The 25,896-nt window shown below is 43.6% G+C and overlaps 1 protein-coding gene across 1 annotated transcript; it reads right to left on the bottom strand.

Annotated features, from left to right (window-relative positions):
- Positions 1–14,159: 14,159 nt before the first annotated feature.
- RPL36A (ribosomal protein L36a) lies at positions 14,160–20,924 on the bottom strand. The gene is made up of 5 exons (XM_083159028.1): positions 20,782–20,924; positions 20,291–20,396; positions 17,578–17,645; positions 14,366–14,488; positions 14,160–14,233 (listed from the first exon to the last, which is right to left on the bottom strand). The coding sequence occupies exons 1-5, from the start codon at positions 20,782–20,784 to the stop codon at positions 14,213–14,215; spliced, it is 321 nt and encodes a 106-aa protein (XP_083015154.1). The 5' UTR covers positions 20,785–20,924; the 3' UTR covers positions 14,160–14,212.
- Between the last annotated feature and the right edge of the window lie 4,972 nt (positions 20,925–25,896).

Genomic DNA, 25,896 nt, shown 5'->3' with positions numbered 1-25,896 from the left:
CAAATAGATAAATGCCCCCACAGTGCCAAATACATAAATGCACCCACAGCACCTGTGCCAGCGACGAGGGAGGGGGAGTGCAGTGGGACACAGGCGGGTGGGCCACTGCTGAGCTAATCAGTCAGTGTGCGCTATGCATGCTGTGCGGTGCCGGCGTCGCCTGCCCCATGTGCCCGTATTACTGCGTGGACTTGGAATACTCTTCCCACCGTCCCAGTATACTGTTTCCCTATTGGCGGGTCCAGTAATGTGGGGGCTGCAGCCGCAAATTAGCAAGTTAATACAGCAGTCCAGCAGCGGGACTCGGAACCGTGGGTGTTCATCAATTTCCGTGACCAACTCCTAGACCAAATATTCCTTATAAAAAAAAATCCAGAATCAAATATTAAATTAAGTCAATTGTGTTTATGTTATACTTAAGTTATGCAGTGAGGGACAGGATTTGCTTCTATTTGTCCACATATGTTATGACTGACAGCCACCAGCGCTGGTTTTGCCTGTTAGACTGACCATAAATAATTTTAATTGGTCTTGAGCCACCAACCCAAGGTACCCCTGCAAGGTCCTGAGGCACCCCAGGGTGCTTAGGCACAGTTTGGGAAACACTGCTCTATGCTTTAGTGGATGATAGGGCATGAAATACCACCTGTCAGCACATGGCTCAAACAAAAATGTGAAAACCTCATGTGGACCTTGCCATTGTCAACCGAATGCTTGTCCACCTTCCAACCATGTTGACCTTAGCCATGGCAACCAATTTTAGGTGTCGACTCAATGCATGTCGACCTTAATGGGGTTGATCTAATGACAGTATCCAGGCCAAGGAACAAAACTAAATTTATTGAACAAGAGTCCAGCATTACCTTGCTCACTAATGCTTTCCTGAAAAATGTATATAGACTTCACCCTTAAAGCAAACTACCGTATACCACTTTCCTCCGCTCCACCTAATCCTCTCCCCATCAATCCTCTCCCCCTCTCCTTTGCTCCTAGGCTTATACTCGAGTCAATAAGTTTTCCCGTTTTTTTGGGGTTAAATTGGGTGCCTCGGCTTATACACGGGTCGACTTCTACTCGAGTATATACGGTAAATCAAAACACTGTGTGGGCTTCATCAGCAGTAATATGAAAGTGGTGAAAAGGCAGACTCCTCCCTTGCTCAAAAACATTGCTTCCAAAAACCCCTAACAGAATTTCCACAGAAAAAAAAAACCTGCAAAAAAATAGTTGTTGCTTCTGATAATTTTACTCTGGCCTCTCTGATCTTCCCTCCAGAGCTCTCTCCTCGGCCCTTATTTTGATCGGCACGGTACGGCCCGCGTGCGGCCGTACCGCCGATGTTTTTTGTCTGCACATGCGCAGAGGTCATTCTGCGCATGTGCAGCCCCCTTCGCCGCAGACGGATTTCGTCCGCCGCAAAGGGGGCGTATAGGGGCGTGAGGGGCTTCAGCCCCTCATTTCCCTATGTGTACGCCCCGCGTTTCATGGGCGTTCCCATGCAAACGCGGGGCGTATGCATGGTAATGAGGGCATGACGCCCTCATTACCATGACATGGGGGCGGAAAGCTGACGTCGCCGGATGTCAGCTTTCAGCCCCCTTACAAGCTCCCACACGGACGATTGTCCGTGTGGTCTGAGCTTGCGGGAGCTGCCGCGGCGTGCGGGCCTGCCTTCGATGGTCGTCGACCATCGAAGGCAGGGGGCAGCTCCCACCATGGTGGAGGCGTAGCCTCCACCATTTTTGTGCGGATCGCCAGCCGTCTGTGTATGGACGGCCGTGGCGATCCGTCCGGTGGGCGGCCCTTGGTTTGTGCGGTCGGAGCCCCGTGTGCGGCTCTGACCGCACCAACCAGAATAAGGGCCCTCATGCTGCACCAATTGTTATTTAGCATATTTTCTGGACTGCAGTAATCTTCCCTAATTGTCCCACAGTTATTCAGACCTGATCATTTTTTTTTGCTAATTTGCAGAGCCCTGCAATCAGATAGCCACCGCCCTGCCAGAGTAACATCCTGCCCTGTGAAAGAATGCAAAATGCTTGCGAAAATATCGCAGATCGGCAAATACCTGCAAATCCATTTGAACGCACTTACCTTCAAATGATTTTCTGAGTGTGCAAAGTCTGTGCGTAACCCAGGACCTTCTTGGCCAGTGCGATAAAAACAGGCTTATCGTGGCCATAGCTGATTTCACACGCCCTTCCTGAAATCACCTGAGCACACCAGCGTGTTTCCTGGCACTCTTAAGGAATGGCTGGTTTCCACCACCGAACACCAGCTTCCTGTCACTCATCTTGCCTTGAAATACTCGTTGGTGCCTAGGCATACTGCTTGTGAACTACAGAATTATATTCCACACACAAAATATCCTACAATAATTTTCTACAGCATATTTAGTCATTTCAAGATTTATCATCTAATTTACTGCATGAAGTAGTCTGGGGTTGCTCCAAGGTAGGTAGCTCTTAGTTCAGATATATCAAGTAAGGAGCCATTATCATGTGGCTCCTTGCTGCTTAATCGTAGACCCAATTTAGGATAACGGTGGTGTGGGATACGGTGGCCCTGGACTGGGTGGCTTTAGTGCGGCATGCCCCTACATTCTATTAACCCCTTCCTGACAGAGCCAGTTTTTGCGTTCCTGACAGAGCCCTTTTTTTCAAATCTGACATGTATCACTTAAGTGGGGATAACTTTTTTTTGCTTTTACTTATCCCAGTGATTTTGAGATTGTTTTTTCGTGACACATTGTACTTCAAGTTAGTGGTAAATTTTCGTCGATACAGTCTGTGTTTTTTTGTGAAAAATACCAAAATGTCGGAAAAAAATGGAAAATTTTGCGATTTGCAAAATGTTAAATTTTCTGCTTGTGAGACAAATAATCTTACCACTCAAAATAGTTAATAACTAACATAGACCATATGTATACTTTATGTTGCCATCATTATTTCAACCTCATTTTCATTTTTTGGACACTAGGAGGCTTAAAATATGAATAGCAAATTCTCAAATTTTCAAGAAAATTTCAAACACTGATTTTTTTAGGGACCAGTTCAGTTCTGATGTGACTTTGAGGGACTTGTATGTGAGACACCCCCATAAATGATGCCATTTCAAAAACTGCACCCCTCACAGTATTCAAAACAGCATTTTGGAAGTTTGTTAACCCTTTAGGTGTTTCACAGGAATTAAAACAAAGTGTAGGTGAAATTTCAAAATTTCATTTTTTTTGCAGATTTTCAATTTTAATACATTTTTCTAAGGAACACAGCAGATTTTACTAGAGAAATGTGACTAAAAATTGATTCCCCCAATTCTTTTGTTTTCATAAATATCCTATATGTGGCCCTAGTGTGCACGTTGACCAAACCACAGGCTTCATAATAGAAGGAGCACCTACTTGATTTTGGAGCCTCCTTTTTATGAGATTATTTTTTAGGCACCATGTAGGTTTCTAGGCACCATAAGATGCTAAAAGTTTGGAACCCCCCCACAAGTGACCCCATTTTGCAAACTACACCCTTCAGGGAATTCATCTAGGGGTATAGTGTACATTTCAAACCCCCAGGGGTTTCACCAATTGTGGTACAACTGGGCTGTGAAAATGAAAAAAATTTATTTTTCATTTTCACAGCTCAGTTGTATCAAAATTGGTGAAACCCCTGGGGGTTTGAAATGTACACTATACCCCTAGATGAATTCCCTGAAGGGTGTAGTTTGCAAAATGGGGTCACTTGTGGGGGGGTTCCACTGTATGGGTGTTTCGGGGGTCATTCAACCAGAATCTGTGCTGCAAAATCCAAATATCACTCCTTCCCTTCTGAGTCCTGCCATGCACCCAACTGGTATTTTTTGGTCACATGTGAGGCATTGCCGTACTCGGGAGAAATTGGGGCACAGATTTTGGGGTGCTTTGTCTCCTTCATTCCTTGTGAAAATGAACAATTTTGAGCCAGAACTGCATTTTTGTGTAAAAAAATGTAATTTTTTACACAAAAATGCAGATCTGGCTCAAAATTTTTCATTTTCACAAGGAATGAAGGAGACAAAGCACCCCAAAATCTGTGCCCCAATTTCTCCCGAGTACGGCAATGCCTCACATGTGACCAAAAAATACCAGTTGGATGCATGGCAGGACTCAGAAGGGAAGGAGTGATATTTGGTGGTGGAATGAATGGTGGGTGCTATGTCGCATTAGCAAGACCCCCGAAGCACCAATACAGTGGAACCCCCCCACATGTGACCCCATTTTGGTCACCAGCTTTGGGAGGGGGGCTGGCGCTGCGGCTGGTGGGGGGTTGGGAGGGGTGCTGGCGCTGCGGCAGCCGGGTGGGTGGGAGGGAGGGGGGGCTGCCGGGTGGGATGGGGGGGGGCTGGCGATCGGTGGTGATCGGTGCTGTACTTAACAGCACCGATCACCACCGATCACTGTGTTACCGAGCGGCTTAGCCGCCGGTAACACAGAAAATGCTGCAATTGGCTGTTCACATTTGAACAGCCAATCGCAGCGATCGCCGCGAGGGGGGATGTCTGCTGTCAGGGACAGCAGACATCTCCAAACTGTCACCGCGTCTATAGACGCGGTGACAGTTTAAAACCATGACGTATATATACGTCATATGTCGGGAATATCTTTCTATATATATATATATATATATATATATATATATATATATATATATATACACACACACATATATATATGTGTATATATACATATATATACATATATATACACACACACACACATATATATATATATATATATGTGTGTGTGTGTGTGTATGTGTTTGTGTGTGTATGTGTATGTGTGTGTGTGTGTGTATGTGTATGTATGTACATATATTTTTAATTTTACTAATATTTAACTTTTTTTGCAGCTTGATGCTGCTGCTGCGGGGGGGAGGGGGGAGGAGGGCAGCGCTGCGTGCGCTCCTGACACTGCCGGGGGAGCTGCTGCTGCTGCCGGGTGAGTGCCCGGCGGGTGCGAGGGGGGGGCTGCACATTGGTGGTGATCGGTGCTGTACTTGACAGCACCGATCACCACCGATCCCTGTGTTACCGAGCGGCTTAGCCGCCGGTAACACAGGAAACGCTGTGAATGGCTGTTCATATTTGAACAGCCAATCACAGCGATCGCCGACCGGGGGGGGGCACCCCTGCCCCCCCTGGGCGGCGAGGGGGGATGTCTGCTGTCAGGGACAGCAGACATCACCTAACTGTCACTGCGTCTATAGACGCAGTGACAGTTTAAAGCCATGACGTACATGTACGTCAAATGTCGGGAAGTACTTCCCGACCATGACGTACATGTACGTCAAATGTCGGGAAGGGGTTAATACTTTACTTTTTTTTCCTTTCACACACTATTTCTCTACTATTTTAATTACATTTCATCTTTTTATTTTATCTCTCTCTCTCTTTAAATATAGATTCGGCTTCCTATTACTAATATTTTTTAACACTATAGTATCCCAATATACAGAGAAGCCTTGACGTGGCTTGGGGGCATATCATACACCTGCGCAGGTAAATGTAACCAATATCTCTGAATTCTGTTATCATGTAATGTTCAAGATAAGATACTAATACCATTCAGTAAGTTGAGGGAAACAATGTTATTTTTTTACTTACTCAGTATTAACCCCTCCCTCATGCACCTAAATGGTATTACTGAACTAATTGAGCATCTACCACTATCTGTATGTATCATCTAATTTACCACAATTTACCACTTTGCAGTAACTTTGTTGCTATATCTATTCAATACAAGCTATACATTGTATTCACTAGATGTGGGGCATATTTTGCAAAGGCTTCTTTAGCTCAGTTTCTTTTTCTGTAATTTAAATATGTTTACCTATATTCAGACCATCCATAACCATATATTTTTTAATTTATTAACAGTTTCTTATATAGCGCATACATATTCTGCAGCGCTTTACAGAGAATATTTGTATGTTCACATCAGTCCCTGCCCCAGTGTAGCTTACAGTCTATGTCCACATGTACACGCACTCAGACATTACAGGGTTAATTTTGTTAAGAGCCAATTAGCCTGCCAGTATATTTTTGGATTGTGGGAGGAAACCGGAGTACCCGGAGGGTACGGGGAGAATATACAAACTCCGCACAGTTAGGGCCATGGTGGGAATCAAACCCATGACCTCATCGCTGTGAGGAAGTAATGCTAACCATTACACCATCAGCACTGCCCCAATTAGATGTATGTATATAGATTAACTAGATTGCGCCAATATTTTTGGTGAGATTGTTGATACACCCCAGGGGCCTGATTCTGGTTCACTCGCAAAAGTAAATTCTCTCTTTAATGGGCAAAACCATGTTCACTATTGCCAGCGATTGGATTGTGCACCGGCGATAATTAGCCGGGTGCACGCTCCCGTTCTTAGCCCCCTTATGGTCGCAGGAGCTTGCTCCTGCGACCAGCTGATGTGGCTCCCCCCGGCAGAGGTTCCCTTTCATCAGCGACCATCTCTGGTTGCTGATGAAAACAGGACACAGTGATATATCGCCAAACGATATACCGCCCTGTGTCTACGCACCTTTAGATTCGGGTGGGGTTTGTACTTCAAACTGATATCTATATTGCAGTGTAAGAATAAAGCAGACAATATTTACCCTGCACAGAAACAAAATAACACCCAAATCTAACTCTCTATGCAAGTTACATCTGCCCCACCTGCAGTGTAGCATGGGTTTATCCATTAGAGCATGGGTCTTTAAACTGTGGCCCTCCAGATGTTGTGAAACTACAACTCCCAGCATGCCTTGCCACAGTTTTAACACTCCCTTATAGCAAAAGTGTGGCAAGACATGCTGGGATTTGTAGTTTCACAACATCTGGAGGGCCACAGTTTGAAGACCCATGCATTAGAGAATCAGAATCAGGCCCCTGGTGCCTGCTGCTTTTGCAACATTTTTGCATCAACATACCCTATACCCCAATTCTTAATTAGTACCTGGCCTGAAATAACCACTCCTGTACATAAGATGATTAGACCATGCACATTGAAGAGGTTCCTTTCCGACACTCTTAATCAAACAGAAATAAAGGGATTTTTGTAAGAACTTACCGTTCGAATCCCTTTCTCTGATATGGTCCTGGTGACACAGCTCAACACTGGGATGTAGGAGGGTCCGAAGGAGCCAGGCACCTATCCTAAAGCTTTTAGAGGGTAGGCTCCTCCCCTACTGCATCCCGGACTCTTCAGTTCAATCTTTCAAAGCCACTGGAATACATTAACTCAGTACAAACGCCTGCACATATTATATACACATTTTATAACAATAACTGTTAACTTTAACCATTTTAACATGAACATCATGAAACTTCTGGCATACTTACTGAGCGTAAGGGAGGGATCGCTGTGTCACCAGGACCATATCAGAGAAAGGGATTTGAACGGTAAGTTCTTACAAAAATCACTTTTTCTCTTTCAATGGTCCTGGTGACACAGCTCAACAATGGGACGTTCCAGAGCCGGTCCTTTGGGTGGGTACGCTCAGGTCTGCAGCTCTCAGCACTGCTCGCCCGAATGATGCGTCCTCCGACGCGAACTCATGGAATCTATAGAATTTGGCAAAGGTATGAACAGATGACCAAGTGGCAGCCCTGCAAACCTGCTCAGCTGTTGCCCCATGTCGAACCGCCCAAGAGGTGGCAACTGACCTGGTGGTATGCGCATTTATTCTGGCCGGCACAGGCCTTCCCACTTTGGTGTATGCAAAAGCTATCACAGATCGCAACCACCTAGCAATAGTCTGATTAGATGCAGGCCAACCAATTTTATGTATGTCATACAACACCAACAAGGTGTCAGTCTTTCTGACACTCTTAACTCTGTCCACATAAATGCGTAAAGCACGCACAACATCCAAATTCCTCAACTTGTCCCTTTTCTTAGAACCCTCTGGGGGTTGAAACACAGGTAGAATTATCTCCTGATTTAAAATGGAAGGCAGAGACTACCTTCGGCAAAAACTGAGGCACTGTCCGAAGAACTGCCCTGTCGTCATGAAAAATTAAGAAAGGAGATTTGCATGACAAAGCTCCTAACTCTGACACCCTCTTAGCTGATGCCACTGCCAACAAGAACACCAGCTTCCATGTGAGAAACTTAAGGTCCGCCGACCTCAAAGGTTCAAAGGGTGCCTTCTGAAGGCATTCCAAGACCAGTGACAAATCCCAAGGCGCCACTGGTTGTTTGTATGGAGGTTTCAACCTAGATACCCCCTGTAAAAAAGTCTGAATTTCCGGTAAAATGGCTATCCTTTTCTGGAAATAGATGGACAAGGCCGAGATCTGTACCTTCAATGACTGAAGGCTTAGGCCCGATGAGAAACCATCTTGTAAAAATTCCATCATTTTAGATAACTTAAAACGAGATGTGTGTGACTTCCGTCTCTCGCACCATCGAATGTAAGTTTTCCAGACTCTATAATAATTTGCTGAGGATACAGATTTCCTGGCTTTAATCATAGTGTGAACCACTGCGTCAGAAAAACCTTTACTTTTCAAAATGGCGATCTCAATAGCCAGGCCGTCAAAATTAATCGAGCTGAATCCAGGTGAATGAATGGGCCTTGTCTTAGAAGGTCTGGCCTCAGAGGTAGACGCCACGAGTCCACAGACAACCTCTGAAGCCTCGAGTACCAGGACCTCCTTGGCCAATCTGGGGCCACTAAGATCACCGGAACCGCCTGCGCCTGTATTTTCTTTAAAAGTCTCGCCAGCATTGGTACTGGTGGAAAGGCATAAAGGAGATTCCCCTCCCAGGGGATAGTCATGGCATCCACCGCCTCCGCTAGTGGATCCCTTGTTCTGGCATAGAACCTGGATGCCATCAGGTCCACATCCGGAGTTCCCCACTTCAAAGTGATCTGCTAAAACACCGGAGGGTTCAAGCTCCATTCCCCTTCCTTGAGCTCTTCCCTGCTCAGGAAGTCGGCCTCTATATTCTCCACTCCTGGTATGAATATAGCTGATACAGCTGGAACATTCTGTTCCACCCACCGGAAGATTCTGGACACCTCCCACATGGCCAATTTGCTGCGTGTACCTCCCTGGTGATTCAGATACGCCACAGCTGTGGCATTGTCGGTCTGAATCCTTAAAGGGAGGTTCTGTAACCTGTCTCCCGCCAAGGAAATCACTTTCCAGACAGCCTTCAGCTCCAAGATGTTGATCGGTAGAGCCGACTCCTCTGTAGTCCACAAACCCTGCAGCCTGAGGTATTACATAAGCCCCCCCTGGCCATCTGCTCAGGGACACATTTTTGTGTACACACATTACAAGCGCTCAGTGCAATAAGGGCTCCCTCCCCCAAAACCACAGCATGTTGCTCAGACATGGTGAAAAGTGAACTACACAGTGCATACAATGTACAAGCGATTATACAGTTTCAATGCACTCAGTCACTTAGCTGTCTGTCGGTTTCAGATGCGGGGAAACGATGCCCAGGAAATCCAAACACTCTGCCAGGATCTGTAAGCCAGCTCAGCTCCGCTGCAAGCGTTCTGAAAGGCGCCAAACACAGAGTGAGGGAAGAGACCAAAGTCCCTGCTGCTGCGGGGTCCGTGACTTTTGGCGCCAACCACCCCCAGTCAGCCGCTCCCTTGGTAGGATTTCCTAGTTCCAGTATCTCCCCCTCAGCTGGGGACCACTTGGAACATGCCTGTAACAACACTGCTGTCCTCTCATATAGGAGCTCAGTGTGTAAGCTCCGCAGAAAATTGCCGCCGCCATCACGGAGCGCCTGTCCCCCATGATCCCCACCTAAACGTGAAGCCGGTTTCAGGACACTCCGGAGCCCAGGCAGCTTCTTAAAAGAAGCTGTAAGCGCTGCACAGGAAGGCCAGACAGCGTCTCCCTTGTGCACAGTGAGCTGACAGGACACGCTTCTGTCAGTTCCTGCTGCGCTATCAGTGTGAGGATTCACTATGAGAATCCTCACACTGTGCCTACCTAGCTAGAGTAAAATTATTAAAACAATAAAATTCCCCTAACTACTCTAATTCTTCAGCTGCTCCTGCAGCCCTTTAGAATAGCAGAGTCCGGGATGCAGTAGGGGAGGAGCCTACCCTCTAAAAGCTTTAGGATAGGTGCCTGGCTCCTTCGGACCCTCCTACATCCCAGTGTTGAGCTGTGTCACCAGGACCATTGAAAGAGAAATATAGACATACATATTCCTCCAGCGGGCTAGCTGCGTTCGCCACGCAGCGGGCCCGGTGCCACGCTACGCTCGGCACACTTAATTATTCTCCCTCCGAGGGTGTCGTGGACACCCACGGGGGGGGAGAAAGTGTCGGGATTTCGGCATTCAGGATTCTGAACGCCGGGATCCCGACCGCCGGGATTTAAACTGCATCCCGAAAAGGGAGCAGAAAAATGTAATGATAAATGGAAATATTATCTAGCATACTTGTCAGAACACTTCTCATCTAGTATGCAGATATTTGAAAACACCAAATGTTCACACCTGAGAAATACTTATATATACATTTTTGGTCTCATTGCCCATTCTTCAGTGGTGCAATATTTTCTTGGTCCGCATCTGGCACCCTCTCCTGCACTTCCCTTTGGAATGATCTGGGACTGGACATGATTAGAGCCGACAGTGTTCACCAGGAAGTGCTATCCATGCTTGTCATTTGGTTATTTTATGTTTTTAAGTGTATTTTATGAATAAATTGTTATTTTAGATGCAAAAGTATTGCCCTATGTGGGGATTCTTTATTTTTTAATTAGGCTGTTGAACTATTCAAAAAATAAAAATCGAATGAAGATCAAATAAAAGCCTGTTTAAACAAAAAGGAGGTTGTACTGTTCTGGTCTGTTTTTAAACAAATGCCTTTTTGTCATTTTTATACATGGTGTTATATGCATGTCTGAGGAGTGAAGGCCTTGCATGTACACAGGCAGCACTGCTGCAAGTTATTGCACAATTGTTTAACCACTTTTTTTTCACATTTTTGTCTAAAAATGCTTTTACTTAACTTAGTGTGAAGCTATTTCAGCGTACTCCAGTGCAAGTAAAATTTGACTTCAAATTAACTAACCAAGATTCATGGTCTTCAGCAGACAGTTCCTGCTGTTTAACGCCTAAAAGCCATCTCTTGAAATCAGACTCTTGATCAGATCGATCTAGAACTAGTTGTTGCAGGGGGATTCAGGACCGAATCCCGGCTGTCGGGATCCCGACAGCCGAAATCCCGACAAGGGGGGGGGGGGGGGACGACGTGGATCGCCCCCCCCTGCAGGCTCGGTGCCTCGCTACGCTCCGCACACTAATTTATTCTCCCTCCGGGGGTGTCGTGGACACCCCCGGAGGGAGAATGTGTCAGGATTTCGGCGTCAAGATTCTGAACGCCGGGATTTTAACTGCATCCCGCTACAGCTTCCTTACGTAGTATAAAAGAATTTCACCAAAGCCCATCTATCTGTATGGGCTAACCTTAAAACATCTGCAAGTTTTAATTATTATGTAGTGCAGTTTCGAGGAAGGTTTAGGTATATTAAACATCGGCCTATCTCGTATTGGACCTGCACCATAATCCTTAGTGGATAAAGTTGATCATTGGCATGGCTGATCGTGCATGAGTGTATAAAGCGGGGAGGAATATGGCACTCGGGCATGTACCAATGTGAAGCAGTGTTTGCTAGCTGGTACTAAATATATGTAACATATGCATGTTCTAGTACATTCCATAGTAGAGGCTGAAAAATTACAAATGTCCATCAAACTCCACCTTGTTAGTGTATGATCCATTTGCTACAATCCTTTATATAAAGTTGTGTATTTAATAGAAAACTGATTGTTACACATATATATATTTTTTTAACCAAATATAGGTCTGTTCAACCTTAAACCTGTTAAATGTATTTAAGTGTGCTAGAGAAGGTAGATGTACTGCACTCACCCAGTGGGTGTGCTTTTAGGCGCTGCTTAGTCACAGTGGTGTTCCAACCCAGTTTGGTCATAGGTATAGAGATGAACAGGCTGAAACCCACCCTTTTCTCTCCACGTATTTAAGTGTGTGCCTGGCGATGCCACCTCACCAGCAAGAGTTCCACAATTTAACTACCCAGACCATAAAAGTTTTTCGTTCTAAGGGTACGAAATCTACTTCTCTAGAAGAAACACCTGCCCATGTGTCCTAGAGTCCTTCCTCAAAGCAAAAAAGGATGCATGACCGTTCCTTATATTTGCCTGATGTACAAGTATGTTAAGCACGTCTCCCCCTTAAATGTCTCTTCCAGCATAAACAACCCCAGTTTGTCCAATTGGTCTTCTCCAACCCTTTCATTAGTTTTGTTGCTCTTTGTACTTTTAATTTAACAGTTCCGAGTGTATCTTTTTGGAGTGCATGGCTCAGAATCGTACACCAAATTCCAGATTTAGTCTAACCAATACTTTGTATAGAGGTAGAATTACATTTGAGTCCCCAGGCTAGTATCATGTTGGTCTTATTTTCTGCTACCTATATAGATTGTAAGCTTGTGAGCAGGGCCCTCATACCTCTGACTGTCTGTAAATACCCAGTTTGCTGGGTCAAGGTCTCCTATTGTGGAGTTAATATGCTGTGCTATATAAGAAACTGGTAATAAATAAAATACATGACAGTACTACACCCAGTTTGTCGTCAATTTAAACTCCTAGATACTTTTCAAATTCAGATTTACTCAATGCCACTTGGGAGACCCTACCAGTGTGCAAGTTATAACCGAAGATATATAACCTTCCATTTATCAACATTGAACCTCATTTTCCAAATTGCCCATTCTAGTTTATTTAGATTGCTCTATAGCGGAGACATCCTTGGTTTTAATTACCCTGCTCAGTTGTGTCATCACAAAGATCAGTAACTTTGCTGAGTATACCCATCCCCTGTTTTGTTAATAAATGTAAACTAAAACAGGCCCTAGCACTGAATGCTGTGGCACTCCATACAAAAACCCCAACCCCGCTCCTGAGGAAGGTACTAGTGCTAAGATGTTAATGTCAAAACTTAGTTCCCAACCTGCGCTCCCAGCTGCACAGCCATTGGAACCTCGGTAGCAGACTCTCCCTTGTAACATTGGTGACTTACTAGGGAGGTTATTCAGACCCGATCACAGAGCACATTGTTTTTGCAAATTGACAAAACCCAGTTGCACTGTATGTGGGGCAATGTAACATTGTGCAGAGAGAAATGGGGTACACACAAGGGGGCAATTTCTATGACTGGACAGTGCAAAAATAAAAGCATGGACAGCTCCATCTGTATACACCTGGCAATGGCGATGCATGGGCCTGACTAGATTTATACTGCATGCAGTATATATAGTCAGTGGTCTCTCACCAGAAAACACTAGCTGTGACAGATCGCTCAGCACACATCGCTGTGTGCTGAGCGATTTGTGCGTATCTGCATAGTTGAGCAGAGAGACGCACTGACCTTGTGTACAGGGCTTTCGCTTTGAGTAAGGTGTGTTCAAACTAAAACCCAAGTTGCAGTGTAAAAATAAACACAGAAATAACCCACGCAAATCTAATGGGGCATAAACCCTTGGCTGGATTTTAAGCTGTTTTCTAAGCAATCTGTGCTTAATTTCTAAGCAAAGTATACCCCTGAGCGATGGCAATGTGCAGTCCATTGCATGTTACATCTGTCCTACCTGCAATGCAACCTTGTTTTGTCTATTTGTTAAAAAAAATTTTTGCAACAAGGTCTGAATAACCCCAGACAGAAACACTGAGAACTGCTTGGTTATCAAGCAACACAGGAAGCAGCAGCCTCATACCCAAAAAATGTTTTACATTTGTTCCATAGTTCTGGTATGTTGACATACCCCCAAATTACCCATTCAGAACACTAGTAGCCAAGGTATAGAAAAATGTAAAAAGTTTTACATCCAGTTAAGGACATGAAACTGGTCCATGTTACTCCACCTTAACTACTTTCATAAGTACACAGTATGATTTTACACAAAATGTTTAACACAAAGACTGCCTTTTGTTAAATATCATAAACTTCTTTAATTCCCACTTTTGGACAGCAATCTCTTAACAAAAGGATGTTCCTCCTGCGATATGACCAATTCAGCCAATTGTACCAGTCAAATTGATCAGCATAAATAAGGACTACCAGACACCTTTGTAAATACCAGGATAATTCGTATTTATTTGAATTCTGACTTTGCAAGAAACTAGAACTGGATAACTTGGCCCTAAAAAAAAAGAAAACAAAATCAGCATTAGTGAGAATTAGCCTAAGCTGCACAATACACAACTACTTTACAGATGTGCTTGCTTTAGAGTATTCCACATCATTTAAGTATTTCATAGATTAAGTGACTCACCTTTCTCTTCTTGTCTCCTCCAAGTTCAAAGTGCTTGCATCTCTTAATTGCCAGCATCCTCTTGGAACGGCAGTTTGAATCAACACACTCCAATCTTAGAACAATCTTTTTTGTGGTCTTGGCCTATATAAAAAAAAAGATACAAACTTGACTGTCTAGGTTGCAAACCGCGTAGTAAGTGATAAAAAGAAATAAAAAACAAACACCCATGCGAAGGAGGCCCCGCAAAACCTCTAAAAACAGATTTGTAAAAATAGGAGATAAAAGTAATGAGGTGGTGCAGAGTAGAGCTAGAATTGAGTACCATTGCAAGTAGTATAGATGGAATTGGGAAAGAATAAAAAGGTTTTCAGCAGTATTAGCCCCTTCAGTGCCCCACTAGGCGAGTTTTCTGGGGGCATGCTCCATAAAAAAACCACCACTAACTCCCAGGTCCGGGCAGCACCGCTGAACACTCCCATCACCCACAGCCCAGCAGGAGGGAGCGCAGACAGTGGTACTCCTGAGAATTTTCCAGTGTGCCCAGGAGCATAGCCTGGAAAAATTCTCAGAAGTGTCACTGAAGGGGTTAATTGAGTAGACAACGATTTAGACAAACTATTAGTTAAAATTTAACAAAAACAGGAATTTAATGAAAATGCTGAAATTAGCAATGTCATGACAGCATTGAATAGGGCCCGGCGGGCATCTCCCAGACGGGAGATGGTCGCCGGAGTTTGAATATTCCCCTTAAAATGGCCAAATAGTAAAACTGTAGCAGGGCATGCAGGGATGTGTAGTTCAACATCTGGAGTTGGAAGTTATCCATCACTGGTCTATAAAATCCCCTTACACTTATTTCTCAAGATGACCTTGAAATATCCTGAAATAAATGAGTATATTATACTCAGCATGAGGTCACAACTCCATGTTGCTGCCCATCAGGCCAATTACTTTTCGGTACTTGTGAGTTATCTGGGCGCCCGATTTTTTGATTGTATGCCTTAAGTTAAGGATATCGCATCGCATGCGACCATCGGATGCGATGACCCGATTTTTCCATAGGAATCAATGTTAAAATGGACTGAGTCCATTTTAACATGGAATTCAATGGGAAAAAGGGGTCCTTTTCATACCCCTACTATCCAAGTGGGCATGGAGTTGGATATAAACCTGTGGCGAGCGTAGCGAGCCACCGAGCCCCGCGAGGGGACGGTATTCCGTGTCCGCTCGCCACGCTTCGGGCTCGGTGGCTCGCTACGCTCGCCACAGGTTTATATCCAACTCCATGCCCACTTGGATAGTAGGGGTATGAAAAGGACCCCTTTTTCCCATTGAATTCCATGTTAAAATGGACTCAGTCCATTTTAACATTGATTCCTATGGAAAAATCGGGTCATCGCATCCGATGGTCGCATGCGATGCGATGTCCCGATCCGACCCGATTTAGAAATCGGGCGCCCGGATAACTCACAAGTACCTACTTTTCTAATATCAGTCTGATGCAAGGAGTCTGAAAAGTCTAATTGGTCGGTTATCCTCCCAATGCTGCCATGTATGTGCTGTTTGCTGACTACACATGTTATCTGATGACCTTCTGCAGTAACTTGCTGGGGTCCTGTAATTATTTTTATTGCCTGATTGGGTCCCAGAGCAAAATAGTTTGAGGAACCCTGGTTAAATCATTCAAGCATGCAGTATATATCTAGTCAGATTGCTTAGCAAAAAAACAGCAAGTCAGTTTTAAGAAGCGATCCAAGCCATCCTCACTCCTGTAATACCCACCCCTTATTTAAATAATTTTATTTTTGCTCAACACAAATCTCCCATACCAAGTCACTCAGAAGAATTGTCACTGGTGTACACCCCTTGAGATTTGTGCTAAGATTTTGACTAAATCAAAATCTCTTGTGTACACAGCGGACGATAGCGATGCACAGCCCTGCAGAGGCCCCATGACCCAGCCAAATAGACAGTGCAGGCAAGAACCTTGCCTGCTGGGGAAGGAAGGATGTAGTTACCTGTCTGACAGTTTAACTGACATCTTGATACACACAAGGCTCAGTTGAATATAGCTGGGAGCAATTAATGCGTTTACACTGCTTCAGTGTGTATGGGAGATAGACTGAAACTCTCCCACACAACACATCTCTTGCTCTAATCTCACTTTGCATATGCCCCATTAAACTAAAATCCTTGACCAATTTCAGATCACATTTTAGGAAGTGTGAAGGCTGTGCACATTATTATGTTTTCTACAACATAAGAAACAAATGTAAGTGTGCACACGCATTGGAAATGCTTTGTAGGCTTTAATCAGAAACAAGAGTCTCTGCATTACAGGGTCAAAACAGGGCTGACATGGGAATTCTAAAACCAAGTTTGGTGTATGTATATCTATATAAAAGAAAATCTTAGTTGAGAACACAATAAGCATCTTAACTATATTAAATGATGTGCATATTAATTAGTTATTTATATAGCACACATACTGCAGCGCTTTGCAGAGAATATTTGAGCATTCAAATCTGTCCTGCCCCAGCGGAGCTTACAATCTACATGCACCCTTCCCTGTAAGGTGACTCCATGCTAAAATGACCTGCCCACTGCTTTGTTGGAGGTGCTGGGTATGCCCAAGTAGCAACAGAGGGGGCTGGAAAACCCAATAGTTGTAATGGTGGGGCTGTGCCCCTCACCAGCAGGTCAAGTCCATTTTTCATATGCAAACTGCATTGCCCTGCTTCCTAGCAGGAACTATACAACATGCATATCTACAGCTACCTATAAAAAACGTAAACCCGTTCTATTAAAGAATGTAATTACAGTCCCTGCTGAGGTAATGGTCAAGCGTCAAACACTTGTCTATATTATAATAAAAATATTACACAGGTATTTTAGGTTAAGATCTTAACTGCATTAGAAATCTGTGATTTTATGGACATTTTAACTACACAGTACTCGATTAATGGGGGTCCATATAGTTAAGAAAATGGGTTATCAAGCATTTAAGCAAGCGAAAACCTCCTTTCAAGTAACCCAAGATAAAAGATTATATGTGGTTATGTCCATGAATGGTATATTAAACATACAAAACTGCTGCAGTAAAAAATATATATTGTGCAATATTTACACAACAGCCCTTACCATTGAAACATAAAAGTTGAGAAAAAGGTCTTTATGCACATTTTCATCAGCACAAAAACATATAGATCATAACTTAATCATATACTCACTTTCTTCCGAAAGATAGGCTTGGTCTGTCCACCATAGCCGCTTTGTTTACGATCATATCGCCTCTTTCCTGGAGAGAAGGGTTGCCATTAAATAAAAGTTCTCACAATTGTAGCAATCAGAGTAAACTGAATACAAAGTAAAATCCTACTTTTTTTTTTAAATACAATTTCTTGGAAATGCTCTATGGCATCAGTGGGTTAGTGATATGAAGGCTTTTCTGAGCGATCTCACATAATTTAAATAAATTGTTCAGAAAATGCCTCATCGCTGTGTGCATAGCGATTAGTTACAGACCCATGCATCAGTATCTGCCGCAGATGAATAACCAGCACCCAGGTTATTGGTCAGGGCCAGTGTTCTCAGAACACAACCCCTGAGACATTGCTCAGCATACAGCACTTAGTGTTCCCTCTAGGGCGGCGCTGCGCTTCGCCGTGCACACAGCCAGGGCAGGCACCATGCTGTTTTAGCGAGGCGCTGCTAGCAGGGTGCAGCGCCCTGCTAAAACAGCCTAGCGGGAACACTAAACACTGTGCTGAGCGACCAGATAGTTCTAGCATCGCTCTCCTCAAGAGGATACAACTTTTGGAAGAAATGCTGGGTTTTCAAACAAAGTTGTGTTATGTTTAGAAAAGATTGTCCATTAGGCCTGTAGTTGGGTAAAGGTGCCCATACACTCTGCATTTCCACCATGCGATGTGCTCTCCCGCGGGCATCTCAAAGAGTATGTGCTGCAAATACTTTTTGTACTGCCTCCTGATGGCATGCAATGCAGCCCATAATAAAGGGTGTGATCATCGCACTGTGTATTGGCACCTTTTCTCTTCTTGCTGATGTGATTTAACAAAAAAACACACCTTTCAGGTTACACACTTCAAAGCTACCTATTCTAGCAGTTAAACTAGGCAAAAGGCATTTAAAAAAAAAAAAAAAAAAAAACCTCTTGTGAGCCAAAGAACATTTGTTTAATTATCTTTAGGGCTTGACAGAAAGGTTGGTGGAAGCAACATTAAAAGATTCTAAAGCTGGGTACACACCTAACAGCTTTATATGTCCAATCTGTCTGGTGGGAACAGAAATCTGGTAATGTATGGGAGCAAATGACAACGAACCATTTGCTCCTAGACACTAGAAAAACAATGGGCAATTAGAAAATTTGTTAAATCCATTTGATTTAACAAGTTTATCCATTTTCCAGGATCTGGGAGCAAATGGTCATAGTGAATATCTATACCTTTGTTTCACCAAGCAGTCACAACTTGTAGAATGGACCAGATTTTGTTGGTCAAAGTATGCAAGTCTCCATACAATGATAAAACATTTCCTTTGAACTCACACAGGCTGTTCCGCAGATGAGGGCAATTTGGCACTCATTTGCCATAATCAGTCATAATCTGGTGAAAACTAGCCCAAATTGCAATAGCCTTACTTATAGGTGCCCATACATGTTACAATTATTGAATAAAATATTGTATACAATATCGCATCTCAGTTTTGCGATAAGATGAGATCTAGTACAAGTATGTGCTGCACATACTTTTTGTACTAGATCTTATCGCAAAACCAAGATGCAATGTTGTATACAATAATTGTACCGTGTTTGGGCACCTTAAGACTACATTGTTTCTATTCACTGCCTCCTAGGGCGAGCAGCCCAGTGAATAAAAAAATATTGCCAAAGTTGCTCACCCATCATTGACAGACCCAAATTTGCTACTCTACGAGGAGGACCGAATAAATCCAAATAGGTATAATGTGACTTGTAAACATGGAATGAAACTTATGTACACAGACCACATACACAGGAGAAGAGATACAGAAGTTATGTGAAAGTAATACCCCTTTTACACCAAGGAATAACCCAGGTTGGACCCAGGTCAGCATTGGTGTAAAAGGGGCCAACCCAGGGCCAGAAACACTGGTCTCCTACCCAGGTCCTGACCAGGGTTGAACCCGGGTCGTGGGCGGTGTAAATGGTCCTAACCCAGGTTGGGACAACTGGGTAGTGCTGGACGCCTTTCCACAGTGTGCTGCAGTGGCAAAAGACAGCAGCCAGGAACGATACGGGCAGTGCACACAGATCATAATTGGATGCAGTATAATTTATATTATTTTTTTTGGGGGGGGGGGGGGGGGGAGCACATGGGAGATGCTGAACTTTTATACCGCTATGTATGCTTGCGAACTGATTAAAACATTTTGAAAAATATTTTACAAAATAGACAAACCAACATTTTTCAATGCTAACTTGTGATGTATTTTAATTCATTGAGGGAATGTTGGATGGCAGTTTATCAGTCCTAAAATGGACATTTTTAATGTCATCCATAGGGAAAAGCAGTGCTGACCCAGGTTCAGTGTAAATGGCGCAGACCTGGTTCACAGTGCTGTGCAAATGGGGTATGAAGCTGGGTCCAACCCTGGAAACTGTTCAAAGACCAGGGATTTTGTTGTAAAAGGGGTATAATAAGGGTATAAATAAGACTAAATATAGCTATATGGAGAGAAAACACACACACACACACACACACACACACACACACACACACACTTAAATTCCCTCACAAGAACTATTTTGCAGATAACATGTAAAGGTTCTCTTTGTTTAAAAAAATATTTAAAACATTTAGATGCATTATGTTTAATTGCACATCAATCCTACATCATATCCAAATGAAACTTCAAGATCGAACATATATGCAATATCCTTACCTTGGGCATATAGAGAATCTTTACCCTTTTTGTACTGGGTGACTTTATGGGGTTGATGCCGTCCACATTTCTTACAATAGGTCCGACGTGTCTTCGGGACGTTCACCTGTAAAGAAAGTAAGAAAGTAATTTTGAAACAGCGCCTAAAAACACAGTTCAAGCAACAGACAGAACTAAGAATCATATACGTGTACCCAATGGGCATGTAATAATAATTAACATGACAGTTAGCATTAAAACGATGCTCCGAACCAATAAAGAACGATCCAAAACAGGCACCAGATTAATCCGCCGCATATATGAATTTGTGAGGCCCAAGTATCCATCCACACAATACACTGCAACCTCTTCCCTATTGATAACAGTATTCTGAGAAATTCAGACGTATATGTGCAGACTGAATGCTGCGAAGTTAAACATGATCACTGCGAGCCAACACCATATCCAAAAACGGTGGATGACACCAGATTAAGAAAATGCATAAAACTCACCATCTTGCGAGGTGTCGTCCGCTCAAGAAAGAACGGAAACAGGAAGTGAGGTTATAAATATACAGCGGGACACCATAGAGAGCAAAAGGAAAGCCAGTGTTGTACCCTTGCAAGGCGTGTTCTGTGCTGATAGACGGGTACTCTCTATTACTTGGAGGACCGTTCTAGTATAGTATACAGAGAGACTCGCTTGTCTTGTTACTGTGTACTGTATGTACGCTGCTGTATTGGTGAGAGATGTGAACTAGTAGTGAATCTAGAGATCAAGACATGAACTTTCTGACTGTGTAATTATTGTGCAGTCTCAGTTCTAATCTTTATTATTATACTACTGATTATATTTCCGAATCTGTTGCTGTAACATTTACGCCAGCTGGTAATCCTGCTTTATTTTATTGCGAAGGACCCTGTTGATAAAATAGTACGTTGATCATGGAATGTATCGAAGTGGTTAACACACTCAGGGATGTGCAGTCAGACCTTCAGCTGTCATAATGATTAAAATAAGATATTTATAACAGATAAATATCTGATTTGTACTATTCTAATCATTTGTGTCATTAAAAAGACATGTGGATGGGAGAACTCTGCATCCCCCTGACAATAACAAAGTGGCTGGAGGGGGTATGGATCATTAGGTCACCAGCATTATGGTCGACATACATTTAGATCGACATGCAGAAAGGTTGACATGGGTAAGGTCATTGGGTCGACATGGGTAAGGTCGACATTGAAAAAAGTTTTTTTTTTTTACCGGAATGTCAACACAGTCAACCTAAACACTAAAACATAGCACCTCGTCCCCTTGCCATGCTTCAGACACGGTTTCATTCTCCCACCATGCCCTTGTGGATGGTAGGACTTGAAATACCACCTGTTGGCACATGTTGTATCGACATGGACACCGAAACGTAGCGCCACATCCCCTCACATGGGGCCTTATTTTGGTTCACTCTTTCTGACAAAATCCTTCTTAGATGGACAAAACCATGTGCACTGAAGGGGGGCAAATGTAAAATGTGCAGAGAGAATTAGATTTGGGTGAGTTATTTTGTTTCTGTTCAGGGTAAATACAGACTGCTTTATTTTTACACTGCAATATAGATCTCACTTTGAGGTAAAACCCCACCCAAATCTATCTCTCTCTGCACATGTTACATCTGCCCCCCCTGCAGTGCACATGGTTTTGTCCATCTAAGAAGGATTTTGTCAGAAAGAATGAACCAAAATAAGGCCCATGGCTCGCTATGCTTTGGGCACACTATTTTATTCTCCCACCACACCCTATTGGTTGGTAGGGCATGAAATACCGCCTGTCGACACATGTCGTGTCTACATAGACACTGAAACATGCCATCTTGTCCCCTTGTATGTCTCGCTACACTCGCTATGCTTCAGGCAGACTATTTTATTCTCCCTAGTGGCTGGTCGGGCATGAAATACCGCCTGTCGGCACATGTCGTGTCTACATAGACACTGAAACGTGCCATCTCGTCCCCTTGTATGTCTCGCTACACTCGCTATGCTTCAGGCACACTATTTTATTCTCCCACCACGCCCTAGTGGATGGTTGGGCATGAAATACCGCCTATCGGCACATTTTGGCTCAAAAAAATAATACAAACACATGTCGACCTAATGACCCTGTCGACCTTACCCATGTCGACCTAATGACGCTGTTGACTTAATGACCCTGTCGACATAACCCATGTCTACCTCAAGTCATGTCGACCTTAAGTCTTGTCGATCTAAATGCATGTCCTCCTAATGCTTGTCCACCATCATGCTGGTGACCTAGTGACCATATCCCGCTGGAGGGGGGTAGGCTGTTAAGTTTTTGTCAGGAAAAGACCATTAAAAAAATGGGATAATAAGGTCAACAGTCAAAGGTCGACATGAATTTTTAAAATATTTTTAAAAAATTACTTTTTTTCATACTTTACTATCCAAGTGGACACAGGGGAGGGAGAATATGTGCTGAGCGTAGGGTCACAATGCCTGAAGCATTGCGAGCAAGCCATGCGAGGGGACGCGGTGCTACGTTTCAGAGTCCATGTCGACTGTGTCGACATTCGAGACAAAAAATGTGAAAAAACCCCAAACGTGAGTCAACCTTTTGACTGTCGGCCTAACCCCTGTCGACTTAATGACCCTGTCGACCTAACCCATGTCGACCTAAATGAATGTTGACCAACATGCTAGTGTCCTAATGATCCACACCCAACCCATCTTATTGGCCCCTTTCCAATTTTATCTGACCCTTTTTTAACCTTATAACAACCTCATAAACTATTTGATCCTTAGTGCTTTGTAAGGATATCATTGTCCATCCCAGTCTGTTAGCCTCTGATGCCTCCTATGGGAGGTCATTCCACTAATCCACTACCCTTCATGTGAAGTAAATTTTCCTCAAATGTCCCCTAAACCCTGCTCCCTCCAGTTTCAGTGCATTTCCTTGTAATCTATTACTTCCTTTAAATAACATACCTACCAACTGTCCCGCTAAACGTGGGAACATCCCGGTTTTTGGGTATGTTCCCGTGTCCCTCTGGGGCCGCAATTGTCCCGTGGTGGTGGGAGGGGGGGGGGAAGGGCAGTTGGGAGTCCCTCCCAATCTGAAGAGAATAGATGCTGTGCGCATGCACCAGAGTGGCGAAAAACGGGGGCGCGGCCTCAGGATGCGCCACCCCGTGAGGCCACACCCCCTTTTCGGGCGCGCACACGGCTTCACCGCACGTGTGTCCCGATCCTGTCATAGGAAAAGTTGGGAGGTATGAAATGTTTCCCTACTGTACTTTGTACAGTACCTTGATATATTTAATAGTTTCTATCATGTCATTCTTTTCCCCTTTCTGTATGAGGAACAAATCAGTCTAACCTCTACCCTAATGGGCCCTAAACACAGAGCGATATTCAGCCACTTTCTGCGTGATTTTACATAATCAAAAGTCCCAAAGTCCCGTCTGATCCCGGCAGCGCAGGGCCTCAGCGCCCCAGCAGTGTAGCGACTGATGGTGCTCCGGGTGAGCTGGAACAGCGCTCCCTGGGCAGTGCACGGCTGTCCCAGGGCATGGGGGTGAGAGGAGCTGCAATGTGCTCTACTCACTGCCAGCTGCCTGCTGCCTGTGCCTGCCCCATCCACCTCGAGAGCCCAGGTGAGGAGGAGGAGGGTGACTGGGATGATCTCTCACACTTTTCTCCCCCTGAGATGCCTTGCTTCCTTCTCCCCTGAGAGGCCCAGCATCCCTCTATGCCCTGCTCCCCTCTTCTGAGATACCCAGCTCCCTCCTCCTTTCTGTATTTCTTAGTTTATTTCTAAAATATTAGCTATAATTATATCTCTGTATGTACATTTATCATATGTATATTATTATCACTATAGTTATTCTGTCATGACTTCAAATTATTCATCATTTTTAATAATAACCATCTCGTATTTCTATATTTATTGATATTTACATTTATTTACATTTATTATTTTATTTACACAGAGCCATGTACTCTGGTGCACACTCACTATAATACTTGGACTTTTTTCTTAAAATGAGGGAAGCGATAACACCTGTTAAACTCCGCCCCTCACCTCAGTATAAAAATACCCCTCTGAGTCACTTCTTTACACAGGTCACTTCTTTACACTTGGCTCTGTCAGGTGGTCACTGAATGTGCAATATGGACACTATTGCACCAATGTTTATATGTCACACTGACTGTGTGACATATGACACTCCCCCAGGCTTTATTCCAACCCATTATTTAAATTAAGAGATTTTAAATCTCTCATGCTGAATCTCCCATTATGAATTTCTGGCACATATCTCTCTGTGTGTAGGCCCAATATCTGTGATATTCAGATTAAAGGAAATCTCTCATGCTGAATCTCCCGTTATGAATCTCTGCCACATATATCTTTGTGTGTAGGGCCCTTTAGGGGATGTAACAGGTATAAAGAGTATTTGTGGCTAGTGTGGATTATCACAGTGATAAAGACAACTGAGGGCCTTATTTTGGTTCATTCTTTCTGACAAAATCCTTCTTAAGGGCCCTACATACGCAGAGATGTGTGCCAGAGATACATAACGGGAGATTCAGCACAAGAGATTTCCCTAAAAACGGAATTTTCAGATAATGAGCCACACACACACAGATTTGTGCCAGAGATTCATAATGGCAGATTCAGCATGAGAGATTTCAAATCTCTCACAGAAACTTCAGGGAAATAAAAAAAGTATTCAAAATTTTAATAAAGGGGTTGAACTAAAGCCTGGGGGAGTGTCACCTTCTTTGTCATTATTTATATATACAGTATATATATATATATATATATATATATATATATATATATATACACGGAATCGGTACATCTGTCAGAATGAACTTAGGTCTACAGTCATTAGGTCGACCCCATTAGGTCGACTGGCAGGAAGGTCGACCTGATTTAATGTCGACATGGGCCAAGGTCGACAGGACTTAAGGTCGAATTTGCATAAAGGTCGACATGAGGAAGGTCGACTGGCCATAAGGTCGACATGGGTTTTTCACTGTTTTTTTGTCCGAATGTCGACACAGTCGACATGGACACAGTTGGCAATGAGAATCGGACCCTCGCATCGCCTGTCGGCACATGTCGGCTCAAAAAAACAGTGAAAAACCCATGTCGACCTTATGACCAGTCGACCTTCCTCATGTCGACCTTTATGCAAATTCGACCTTAAGTCATGTCGACCTTGGCCCATGTCGACCTTAAGTCAGGTCGACCTTCCTGCCAGTCGACCTAGTGGGGTCGACCTAATGACTGTAGACCTAAGTTCATTCTAATAGATGACCGCTTCCCCTATAAAATGCAGTATAGGCGCAAATCAATGTGCGCTGGTGGCCCAGCGCACATTCACTTGGAGCGGGCACCACACAGGGAGAGCCGGATCATCTCCATTATATATCTATCTATATTGGTGGCAGTGGTTATATATATATATATATATATATATATATATATATAGGGAAGGCTTGTTATTGGTGGCAGTGGTTATATATATATATATATATATATATATATATATATATATATATAGGGAAGGCTTGTTATTGGTGGCAGTGGTTATATATATATATATA

The sequence above is a fragment of the Crinia signifera genome, chromosome 9 (assembly GCF_055691185.1).
Source record: "Crinia signifera chromosome 9, ASM5569118v1, whole genome shotgun sequence".
Lineage (NCBI taxonomy): Eukaryota > Metazoa > Chordata > Amphibia > Anura > Myobatrachidae > Crinia > Crinia signifera.
Note: the sequence above shows the minus strand (reverse complement) of the source record. Positions and strands in the feature narration are given on the sequence as shown.